The 12,553-nt window shown below is 43.1% G+C and overlaps 1 protein-coding gene across 2 annotated transcripts in view; it reads left to right on the top strand.

The window, feature by feature from the left end:
* Positions 1–12,553, top strand: part of tmem131l (transmembrane 131 like) — a 221,938-nt gene that overhangs the window by 153,352 nt on the left and 56,033 nt on the right. For both annotated transcript variants that reach the window (XM_070871423.1, XM_070871424.1), the window contains exons 17-21: positions 3,353–3,482; positions 5,720–5,829; positions 6,708–6,780; positions 8,031–8,179; positions 8,617–8,759. In XM_070871423.1, the coding sequence (XP_070727524.1) occupies positions 3,353–3,482; positions 5,720–5,829; positions 6,708–6,780; positions 8,031–8,179; positions 8,617–8,759 (605 nt within the window). The remainder of the gene's footprint in view (positions 1–3,352; positions 3,483–5,719; positions 5,830–6,707; positions 6,781–8,030; positions 8,180–8,616; positions 8,760–12,553) is intronic.

Genomic DNA, 12,553 nt, shown 5'->3' with positions numbered 1-12,553 from the left:
CCCCTGGTACAACCCTGATCTTTGCTCCCTTAAGATCAAGGGAAGCAGATTTGAATGGATATGGTGGACAAACTGGTTTAGCCAATCACTGCCAGATCTGGCTGGACCATATAAAGCATTATCGGGTCCTGCTCCCGTCTGCAGAAATCGCTCATTATTCCAGAATCATTCTGGAATGTAAAGACAAACCCCGGCTTCTATTCTCCACTCTACCTTTTTAAACCCCTCTCCCCAGTCTCCACCCTCACCTCCGACAATAAGTATGAGGAGCTCATGGACTACTTTGTCTCTGAGATTGAGACCATTCGTTCACCTGTCTCTGCTTCTTCCCTTCCTTCCCCTAGCTCACCGGGTTAAACTTCTAAGGATCCCTCCTGCCCTAGCCCCGATCTCTCAATTTTCTCCAGCTTCTCCCCAAGCTCCCCTCATGACCTTTCCGAGCTCATCTTGTCTGAGATCCACTTCCTGCTCCCTTGACCCTATTCCCACCAAACTGCTGACCACCCAACTTCTTTTTCTGGCTCCCATATTAGCTGACATTGTTAACGGTTCTCTCTCCGGTACTGTCCGCCACTCCTGTAAATCTGCTGTCATCACCCCTCTCCTTCAAAAAAACAACCCTTGACCCCTCCATCCTTGCAAATCACCGTCCCATCTCCAACTTCCCTTTCCATCCAAAGTCCTTAAACGTGTTGTCGCCTCCCAATCGGTGTACATCTTTCCCGCAATTCCATGTTTAAATCCTTCCAATCAGGATTCCGTGCCTGCCACAGTACCGAAACAGCTCTCATCAAAGTCACAAATGACCTTCTTTGTGACTGACAAAGCTAAACTATTCCTCCTTGTCCTTCTTGATTTGTGGGCAGCCTTTGACCACTTTATCGTTCTCCAATGCCTCTCCACTGTTATCCAGCTGGTGGGACTGCACTCGCCTGATTCCATTCTTGCCTATCTAACTGTAGCCAGAGAATCACCTGCAACGGCTTCTCTTCCCGCCATCACATCATTACCTCTGATGTCCCCCAAGAATCTATCCTTGGTCCCCTCCTATTTCTCAGCTACATATTGCCTTTTGACGACATCATCCGAAAACACATCATCAGTTTCCACATGTACGCTGATGACACCCAGCTCCACTTCAATACCACTACTCTCGACCCCTCCGCGGTCTCTAAATTGTCAGACTGCTTGTCCAACATCCAGTTCTGGATGAGCAGAAATTTTCTCCAATCGAATATTGGGAAGACCAAAAACAATGGTTTCAGTCTCCGCCACAAACTCCAATCCCGAGCCACTGATTCCATCTCTCTTTCCAACTTCTGTCTGAGGCTGAACCAGGATGTTCACAACCTTGGTGTCACATTTGACCCTGAAATGAGCTTTCGACCACATATCTGCAGCATAACTAAGAACGCCTATTTCCACCTCCGTAACATTGCCCGTATCTGCCCTTGCCTCAGCTCATCCGCTGCTGAAACCTTCATCCGTGCGTTTGTTACCTCTAGACTTGACTATTCCAACGCACTCCTGACTGGCCGCCTACATTCTACCCTTTGTAAACTCGGTGATCCAAAACTCGGCTGCCCATATCCTAACATACCACCAAGCCCCGCTCACCCATCACCCCTGTGCTCGCTGACCTACATTGGCTTCCGATTAAGCAACACTTCGATTTCAAAATTTTCATCCTTTATTTTCAAATCCCTCCATGGCCTCGCCCCTCCCTATCTCTAATCTCCTCCAACCCCCCTCCACCCGAGATATCTGCGCTCGTCTAATTCTGCACTCTTGAGCGTCCCTGATTTTAATCGCTCAACCATTGGTGGCCGTGCCTTCTGTTGCCTAGACCCCAAGCTCTGGAATTCCCTGTCTACCCCTCTTTCCTCCACGATACTCCTTAAACCTACCTCTTTGACCAAGCTTTTGGTCACCTACACTAATTTTTACATGTGTGACTCTGTGCCAAATTGTTTTATCTCATAATACTCCTGTGAAGCACCTTGGGACGTTTCACTACGTTAAAGGCACTATATAAATACAAATTATTGTAAAGGAGGAGGTAATATTCAGGGCCGCCCGCAGTCCCCTTGAGAACCACTGGCAGCGCTGTTGTCGCCCTGCTCTGAGGCTGCAGGTCTGATTCCAAGAGATGGCAGATTCCTGTGACCACCACCTTGCTGAAACGGAGCCGCTGAACACGTTGCTCCTGGCTTGCGTGCAGGTAGAAGACCCTGGGTGGGTAAGGCCTGCTGCTGAGAGCCGCCCTCCCCTTCCCTCTGCGAACAGTTTGTCGTCTTTACTGCCTCTGCTCCATCTCCCTGTCATGCTGCAGTTTGAGGGGGACTGCAACTAGAGCCTTCGTGACTGGGAGCAAGTGGTGTACTCTGTGAGGCCTTCCAGTAGCAATCCCTGCACACTTTACCAACTTTTGAAATCTCTTTCAGCAATCTAGTACACCTGCAAACTCTGCAATAGCCAGTAGAAAAGCAAGAAGCAACTTGCCTGCAAGTTTGATGTATCCATTTAAGTAGCGCTGGTGGGGGTCTCTCATGCAACTAATGCACGAGGGACCTCCACCAGCTGACTGACGTCACAATCTGCCTGCTCCTCGTACTGCCGACGCACGCGCATGTACCACCTTCAAGCTATCGCTTTTAAGGTGGCAAACAGTGCAGGCCACGCCGCAAGTGGGCACAAACAAGACTCATGTCATTTTTTTAAAAAACGGCCAAAAACTACTGGCACTACAGGGTTGAATTTCGTGACCATAAGAGTACAAAAGCAAGGAAGTTATGCTAAACCTTTATAAAACATTGGTTGGGCCTTAGCTGAAGTATTGTTTAATTCTGGAAGGATGCCAAGGCCTTGGAGAGGGTGTAGAAGAGATTGACTAGAATATTACCAGGGATGAGGGACTTCAGTTATGTGGAGAACCTGGGGTTATTCTCCTCCGAGCAGAGAAAGCTAAGAGGAGATTTGATGGGAGTGTTCAAAATCATGAGCGGTTTTGATAGAGTAGATAAGGAGAAACTGTTTCCAGTGGCCGAACGGTCAGTAACCAAAGGATAGAGATTCAAGGTGAACCAGCGGCCACATGAGGAATGTTTTTTTAACGGTGTGTTATGATCTGGAATGCACTGCCTGAAAGAGTGGTAGAAGCAGATTAAACTTTCAAAAGGAAACTGGATAAATACTTGAAGGGGAAACATTTCACGGGCTATGGGGACAGAGGCGGGGAGTGGGACCAATTGGATAGTTCTTTCAAAAGAAATGAGAGGAGCTGAATGGTCACCTGTGCTGCATCATTCTATGATTCTAACTTTTAGATGATTGTTTATTTCCCCTGGAACAGGCTGAGAATGTTTGAAGATACTGACATGCAGCAGACAGTCCAGCGACCGTTTCCATCTGACTTCATTTGGCCCCGTTTAACTTCAAACTTCTTAATAAGCTTCAGTGCCACTGCTTCATACAACACAACGGTACGGTGCTCTAATCAACATGTCGAAATGTAATCTTAAAGGAGACACTTGATTATCGTATTGATTGCTACAGTGGGTTAAATAGACTTTGATAGTTCAAAATTCATTTCAGACAAATGGCATATGGGTCACCTTTGTCTCATTTTATAGATGGGCTCTCATTAGCCATATCCGTTTAAAAATTAAACCAGTTGTCTCTCATTAACTTTCAACATTTTTAATGTGTTCAGTATGGGTTTTTTAAATTACTTTTACCATTCAACAATGTACACTGGTATCGTTAGCTGTCCCAGAGCTGCTGTTCTATTGTTTGAAATCACATGAGGGAGCTGAATTAACAAACATCTGAAATAGAAAGTCCTTTGAAGCAGTCCTGGATTACTCTCTCAATCAGTTGTGACTCCTTCCTCCTTCTCGTTATCTGTCTATCTATCTAGTCATGTCATATGTCTGCAATAACCTTAGTATCAATTGCCTTTCCTCTCATTGGTTAAGTGTGTTGCCTTTGTTTTTCTACCTTCTGTACTCCAAAAAATACTTCTGTCCCATCATTTTGTAGCAAAAAAAATTCTGATACTAACTCTTCCCCTCAAACCACACATTATATTCATTAAAATAAACTTCTGAAATGTGTTTAAAAATTCAACAATTCACACAATTACACTCAACTTTCTTCCCTCCTCCCCCACCATGCCAAGACCAACAGCCTTGACCTCATGTGCACCCACCTCTTCTCGCAGACGGTGCCATACCCTCTCACACCCCTGTACCCAAGGCCTATCCCAGCCAAGGATGCCTCGTATAGAAGGCACATTCAGGCTGAAGGCACACAACTCTTAAGGCCAGCCTCACACCCATAGTGAAGTTGCTGCTGTATCTGCTACTTCCTGATCTGGCTGTCAATTAGCCTGTAGCCCTTAGACCCAGGCAGGCCCTGGAATTGTTATTAATTTTTCAGATTTGTTCATTTCTAAATATGCCTTCCTCCAAATTAAAATTCCCATCCTCCCATTTAAGTCGCTTCATGGTCTCAGCCCTCCCTCTCTGTTACCTCCTTCAGCTCTACAAACCCTGCTCACTCCCCTCTAGACCCTGCACTCTGGATATCCCGCTTTAAACCCTTTGTTGTCCTCCTGCCCCCATCTTAAAACATACTTTTTGACCAAACCTTTGGTCATTCCTCCTAATATCACCTCCTTTCACTCGATATCCATCTGTGAAGTGAGTAAGGCCTTTTTTTCAATGTTAAAGGTGATATTTAAAACAAGTAATATTTAACGTAGCTAAATACCAGTAGATATGGGGTCCTGCTGTGAGCCAATGACCTACCCATTGCAAGCTCTCGTATCTAGACCAATTTTAGGGCTACTTACTGAGACAGACTACACAATGCCAAATCTGTTGGAAGCTATTGCCCTACTTCTCCCTACAAGCCTCCAGCAGCCCCGACCAGGGATGACCACAGCTCTGTCACCAAGCACTCCTCTCTAATGTATAGCGCTATATAACAATGTATAGCCCTACTGCATTTAGCTGCAAATAATGTGAAATATGTATCATAGGTCATGATTTTCAGAGTCCATGCTAAGAGGATGCAAATTTTTTGTACAGAATAAAATAAATTATTTAACCCAGCTGAAGTTTATAATGCTGAAAACATAAATGCCAAGTCCTGAACTTGCTATTTATTATTTGTGCAAATAATATACAAGCAGCACACAATACTGGATTTCTTTAGATATTATGTAGTGTAAAAGTGCATAAATTGAACAATCTCTCAGATTCTGGCTTGAATGATTGTTGCTGGTTAAGTTTTAGAGCATAAATTCTAGCAGACTTGATGTTTTAATTAAATGTCCATATTTGCTATCGGAAAACTTCACTCAAAATGACGAGCCTGAATGTCCATTGGCAAGACATAGCTAGTGATTTGTGAATTATATTTCAGTGATTGATATGGAGAGAGATACATAGAGGCACACACACTTATATAAATTATAGTATGTATATATAAAAATTAATTGTGGTGACAATTTGCATACATTGATTAATATGCACTAAACATAAATGCAATGGTTTATTATAGATCAGTACTGCTGTTACCTATTTGTTTGTGTATGGCCAAACCCATGGGACATAGAGTACTGCGTTTTCAACAAACCAGTACATAATATTTTGGAACTTTTCGCTTTTAAATTGCGAGTGTAATGAGGCAGATTGTTTTTTTTATGTTTCAGGTGAAACACTTTGTTTTGAAGAACCCATCAGATATACCAGTCACAGTGCAACTCCTGCCAGTGTCTCGCTATCCAAATCCCCAGGCTGCTTTAGGCCTACTGAAGAAATGGTAAACAACAACTTTTCATCAAAAGTGTGCTTTAACTAGAAAAACAACTGATTTAATTGGGCTACATTGTATTGTCTTCCAGTGCACTACCCCATGCAGTCATCTGCTACTCATCTGTACAAGTGTATTTAACAGACAGAATAATATAAATTATAAAAACATTTGTTGTAAATGTTACAACCTACAAACTAAGTTGTAATGTTTTAGTGTCACCAAAGTTCTCATCTTTCCAAGGTGCTCTGTCCTGTCAGAAGTTTGGTTCCATGGGGCCGTTTGCATTCCAGCCTCCCTCTCAAAGGCTATTCTTCATTACTGTACCACAAGCCTGGACAGTGAGTGTTGTCCAACATCATAGCCAAGCTGATATCTACTTGCCTACTTTCCAACAGGGGTGACGGGATGATGACCAGGAGCAGAAACCCTGGTACTTAACCCATTTCATCCCACCCCAATCCAGTTAAGAGAAATTGTGGGACCCCTGTTGTCCCCTGGCTGAGATCAACTTACTGGTAACCAAATCTGAGACCTTTTGTTCTCAGGTTCAACTACATGCTGCCTTTGCCAGCTCAGCTATCAGGGGAGTTAATGTTAAAACTTGAGGCTGCCTTGACTTACTTACTTTGAGCCCATTCCAATAATGTGACAAAACAAATGCCTGTTGTGGAGAGAAAGTATGGTTAGTCAGTGTTTTTTGTGGGTATCCTCAAGTGACGAGTGTTGTAGTTATGAATTACCAGTGATAGTGTGAGAAAATAGATTATAAGAGGAACAAAATTTCACGTGCACATATCTACTTTACACAAGACTAAAGTGCAAGTTAAGTTTGCAGTAGTTTTATTCAGGATTGGTGAGTAATTCTATTTTTTTTTAAATAAAAGGTACAAGCTAAGGAGGGAAAGCATTAGTGTCACAGCAAATGAATTTAGGCTGGTAAAGCCCCCTGACAGTAAGGTGAGTTTTATTCCATCAATTTTTCTAAATAGATGCTATGTTAAATGCAGCATAGTGATGCACAGTGTGGTAGTGAAATGTATGAAACTTTATGCTTTTATTTTTCTTCCTCTCAGTACACCATTTAACCCCCTGCCCCCGCCAAAATAAAAAACAGTTGTGGGCCAATGTTCCATGGCCTGTACTAAAGCTGCTCTTAAGCTGGTTCCTACAGGTGGACATGATTAAATGACCGGGAATTAGCACTCACCGTTATAATGGAGCAAATCTGACAGAACTTCTGGAGAACGCACATGTGCATTTAAACGTGGAAATTCAGAAGTTGCCGTTCGAGATGCCCTGTTTCTCTACAGTGTGTGCTATTGCATTCCTTGCTGATAGACTCCATATTGAAGTGACTGCAATGGTGTGAACTAGGGGTACTTGCCCTCTAGAACCCCACTAAAAATGACTGAAAAGGTTAAGACTGGTGCATTCAGGAGTACGTGAGTTTTTAACCCCTTTGATAAGTGATAATTTCAGCTGAAGACCCTTTGACCCTGAAAAAATAATTTTACAAGTGTGAAGTCAATCCCCTCAAAGAAAATGTGTTGGAATTTTAAACATTTTTATTATTTACATTTTCTGTCTTTCTTGTGTCTCTATGTCTTAATCCCATCTGTATTTCCCTTTCTGTAAATCATTTAAACCTAAATTCTTTCCTGCTTTCCTGGTTTGGCCTCTGGCTCAGTGAGGATACTTTAATCTGATTGGTTGAAGAGTCTTGCTTTTGCTTCCTCTGCTCAGACGCCACAGTTCCCCTGCAGAGGGCGGCACTGGAAAGATGCCGGATTAGAAGAAATCTCCGCTGACCAGCAGTCTGTGGGTAGCTGTCAGCGAGGTGAATAGCAAGTGCTGTTCCTTTGCCGCTGAGAGCAAAATCTGGCCCAATGAATCATCCTCCCAATTTTCTTTCCCACCCTGTGACGAGACATCTATTTTCTGTTTCCCTCTTTCTTTCTCCTCCATTGATAGTTAATGTGAGACCTGGAGTGCATGGGATTCACCAGTGTGAACCCATACTCTTAAAATGCCACAGCCAGTTCCTTTTTGACTATAATTTAGACATTTTCTAAGTTGCATGGTACAGGTGACTGGCCACTCGGTCCACTGGCCTGACTAATAACTAGCATACTAATGTACTTAAGTGAAGCCAAATCTTCCATCATGGTCTGGAAAAGTCATTTTTTGTGATGTTTTCAATGAAATAGAGTACAGAGATTTACAAGCAGATGGAATTGGACAACAGGCCGAGTGTTGGGATTCTTCAATTGACTTTACACCCTCATGAAATGAGGAAGATTGGTGTTGAGTTCACACCAGTAAGCCACAGTCTAGTGACATCACTCATACTGATAAGGTAACATTCATCCTTTAAATTAAAAAAAATGGAATACCTAATTTTGAGTGAATTACTGCAGCTATGCTTTAAGTATCCAATTGTAATATAATTAACACCACATTACTGCCATGGTGTAAAGCCTATCATATTGGAACGTGTTATAGCATGCGTAAGTTTGCTTTGTGATTCCTCAATTCGAGACCCATGAAATGTCTGTTACATTAGATCAGCAAGACTAGTGTCATGATGTAGCTGATAGATTAATTGAGTGGATATGAGTTTTCATTTTGCCCTCCCATTTCTTATTAACGTAACACCTGGTACTAATTCATGAATTATACAATAGTTTTTAGTGTTTGTTTGTAAAGTGCTCCTGTTAAGTGCAAGTCTGCTTATTCTTTTAAGGTCCAAAATTATTGCATGTATAAGATTATGCTTTTTTTTTAAAAAAAAAGAAACAACCTTACTATAATCGATCTGCTGACTGTGGAAGGCTTTGGGGCTAATGAGGTGCTGAAAGTGGGAGGAAAGCTGCCTGGAGCAGTCGGCTCACTTCGATTTAAGGTGCCGGAATCCACACTCATGGAATGTAGAGGCAGTAGGTATCTGAAACTAAATGTAAACAACTAGTTTTAATTAAGCAGAGCCAAACTGATAATGTAATTTATTGTTCAGTTGCTAAATTACTGATGTCATAAAAGTTGCTTTTTGAATCTGTTGGGCTGTTGTGGTTTCCTACATTACAAGTGTGTTAAGTCAAAGTTCTCTGAAATATTCTGCATTTGTTCCCAATTAAGTGGCCTTGTTTCAAATTGGAGTCATGTCTTCTTCAAACTTGGCTACCTTCATGTCTCATATTTTCAAACCGGGGTCTTGGGTTTTCTGTCGTGATGGCACTTGATGCTGTGTTTTGGAGTGTCCCTAGAAGTGTCGGTGTTTACAGTGTGTCAATGAGGGCATGCAGCGGAAAGAGCGAGCGGCAAATCAGTCCCACCCAAACCCTCCCTCAACGACTATTTGTCCCATCTGTGACACAGACTGTGGTTCTTTTATTGGACTGTACAGCCACCTAAGAACAACTCATGTTAAGAGTGGAAGCAAGTCTTCCTCGATTCCGAGGGACTGCCTATGATGATGATGAAACAATATTTGCTGAATGTCAGTCACACAGGAATGCTTGAAAACTGCTGGTTTCATTCATTCCTAGCTGTCTGAGTCATATTTATGCAAAATACAGGATGAAAGGTTGTAGGGAATTCCTAGCTTCCTTAATAAATGAACCACCCATCATCTAGTGCGATCTGACATTGGCAACAAGTGTGGGGAAAATTCCGCTTTCTGGGCCAGTTTGTAAACATACAGCAGGAAACGCCTTCTGAAGGGATAAAACTGGGTTAACTCAAGACTTGATGCTTCTCCAAGGAATTCAGCATGCCCCCGCATAATTTTCTATCCATTCATTTTAATGCATGGAAAATAGAAAGAAAGAAATTGCATTTATATAGCGCCTTTCATGACCTCGATGTCCCTGACTACTTTACAGCCAATTAAGTACTTTTGGAGTGTAGTTACTGTTGTAATGTAGGAAACATGGCAGCTAGTTTGTGCTTTGCAAGGCTCCACAAACAGCAATGAGTTAATGATCAGACAATCTGTTTTTAAGCATGTTAGTTGAGGGATAATTATTGTCCAGGACAACTCCCCTACTCTTCTTCATATAGTGCCATGGGATCATTTATGCCTACCTGAGGGGACAGATGGAGCTTCAGTTTAACATCTCATCTGAAAGACAGTACCTCTGATAGTGGAGCATTCCCTCAGTACTACACTGAAGTGTCAGCCTGGATTATGTGCTCAGGTCTCTGGACTGGGACTTGAATCCACAGTCTTCTGACTCAGATGCAAGGATGCTACCACTGATTCATGGCTGATGCCTCCAAATAGGGCCAGCTACACTGCCCTCTGTTTTGGGAGCACACTCTGATACCCCAAGAAAATGTGAAGCTTTTGATCTGAAAATGAAGTGTGTTAAATGCACTGACTTAATCAGTGATAAATAAATTACATAAAATTTACAGCACAAACCGGCCATTCGGTCCAACTGGTCGATGCCATTTATGCTCCCCTCGAGTCTCCTCCCACCTTGCTTCATCTAACCCTATCTGCATATCCTTCTATTCCTTTCTCTCTCATGTATTTATTTAGCTTTGCCTTAACTACCCCATATAGTAGTAAGTTCCACATTTTAACCACACTCTGGGTAAAGAAGTTGTTTGTGAATTCCCACTTGGATTTATTAGTGACCATCTTATAGTTATGGTCCCCAAAAGAGTTCACTATTAGGTTATAAGAACATAAGAAATAGGAACAGGAGTAGGCCATATGGCCCCTCGAGCCTGCTCCGCCATTCAATAAGATCATCATGGCTGAAATAGGAGGTGGGTGGGGTGGCTTGACCCATCCACCTCCACGGAGGTGTGTGGGGGACCTGACCCATCCACCTCCATGGCACGAACCTGGTATTGCAGTACTTCCAGGAACGGTGCAGTGGCTCTAGGCCTTTTGGCTAAGAGCATTGGCGCAGAGTGATCCTTGATGTGTGCAAGGTGACCTCTGGCGTTTGTGATTTGACAAAGAATTGGAAAGATTGGCAACGAATAATTAAAAAAAAAAAAATCATCATGGCTGATCTGGTCATGGACTCAGCTCCACTTCCCCGCCTGCTCCCCATAACCCCTTAACCCCTTATCGTTTAAGAAACTCTCTATTTCTGACTTAAATTTATTCAATGTCCCAGCTTCCACAGCTCTCTGAGGCAGCGAATTCCACAGATTTACAACCCTTTGAGAAGAAATTTCTCCTCATCTCTGTTTTAAATGGGCGGCTCCTTATTCTAAGATTATGCTCCCTAGTTCTAGTTTCCTCCATCAGTGGAAACATCCTCTCTGCATCCACCTTGTCAAGCCCCCTAATAATCTTATACGTTTCGATAAGGTCACCTCTCATTCTTCTGAATTCCAGTGAGTAGCGGCCCAACCTACTCAACCTTTCCTCATAAGTCAACCCCCTCATTGCTGGAATCAACTTAGTGAACCTTCTCTGAACTGCCTCCAAAGCAAGTATATCCTTTCATAAATATGGAAACCGAAACTGCAGGCAGTATTCCAGGTCCCTCCGCCTTCTCAGTTGTACACGGAGAGGAGGAAGAAGAGTGGAAGAGCAATAGTGGTAGTGGATTCGATAGTTAGGGGAATAGACAGGCGTTTCTGTGGCTGCAGATGTGACTCGAGGATGGTACGTTGCCTCGCTGTTACCAGGGTCAAGGTTGTCACCGAGTGGCTGCAGGGAATTCTGGGGGGAGAGGGTGAACCATTCAGTATGTTAGTACTAATGACATACGTAGAAAGAGGGATGAGGTTCTACAGGCAGATTTTAGGGAGCTAAGAGAGATTAAAAAGCAGGACCACAAAGTTGGTAATCTCCAGATTACTTCTGGTGCCACATGCTAATGAGTACAGAAATAGGAGTGCGTGGCTGGAAGGATGGTGCAGGAGGGAGGGCTTTAGATTCCTGAGGCATTGGGACTGTTTTGGGGGGAGCTGGGACCTGTACAAGCCGGACGGGTTGCACCTCGAGAGAACTGGGACCAATATCCTCATGGGATGGTTTGCTAGTGCTGAGGGTTTAAACTAGCTTGGCAGGGCGATGGGAACCTGAAAATAGATTCACCAGGGAGAGAAGCAAAGCTGGAATTGGAAAGCAAAAAAGTAGAAAGTGAATTTGGAAGACAGAGGAAACAAGGACTAGAAAATAGACAACAAGGAAGTTTGACAGTGCTAAATGTTATATACTTCAATGCAAAGAGTATAGAGAATTAGGCAGATGAGAGCACAGATAGACACTTGGGAGTATGATGTAGCTATTATTGAGACATGGCTGAAAGAAGGGCAGGTATGGCAGCTCAACATTCCTGGTTACAGGGTTTTCAGACTGGATAGAGGGGGGGGGGGGGGGTCGCAGTATTGATTTAAAGAGGAGGGATGATATGTTAGCAGGATCATCAAATGAGGCCATATGGATCGAATTGAAGAAGAAAAAAGGGGTGATCACACTGCTGGGAGTGTACTATAGACCCCCAAACAGTCAGAGGGAGATAGAAGAGAAAATATGTAGGCACATTTCTGAGAAGTGCAAAAACTATAGGGCAGTAATAGTGGGGGATTTCAGCTACCCTAATATTAACTGGGATAACATTCTCCTTGGATGTTGGGGGTGGTGCTAGAGGATTGCAAATGTTACACCCTTAAAGGTGGGGGGATGAACCTGGCAACTACAGGTCAGTCAGCCTAACGATGATGAGCAAACTTTTGAGACAATAATCCAGGATGCAAT

The sequence above is a fragment of the Pristiophorus japonicus genome, chromosome 2, assembly GCF_044704955.1.
Source record: "Pristiophorus japonicus isolate sPriJap1 chromosome 2, sPriJap1.hap1, whole genome shotgun sequence".
In the NCBI taxonomy this organism is placed as follows: Eukaryota; Metazoa; Chordata; class Chondrichthyes; family Pristiophoridae; genus Pristiophorus; species Pristiophorus japonicus.
The sequence above is the reverse complement of the archived record's forward strand: the minus strand, read 5'-3'. Positions and strand labels throughout refer to the sequence as shown.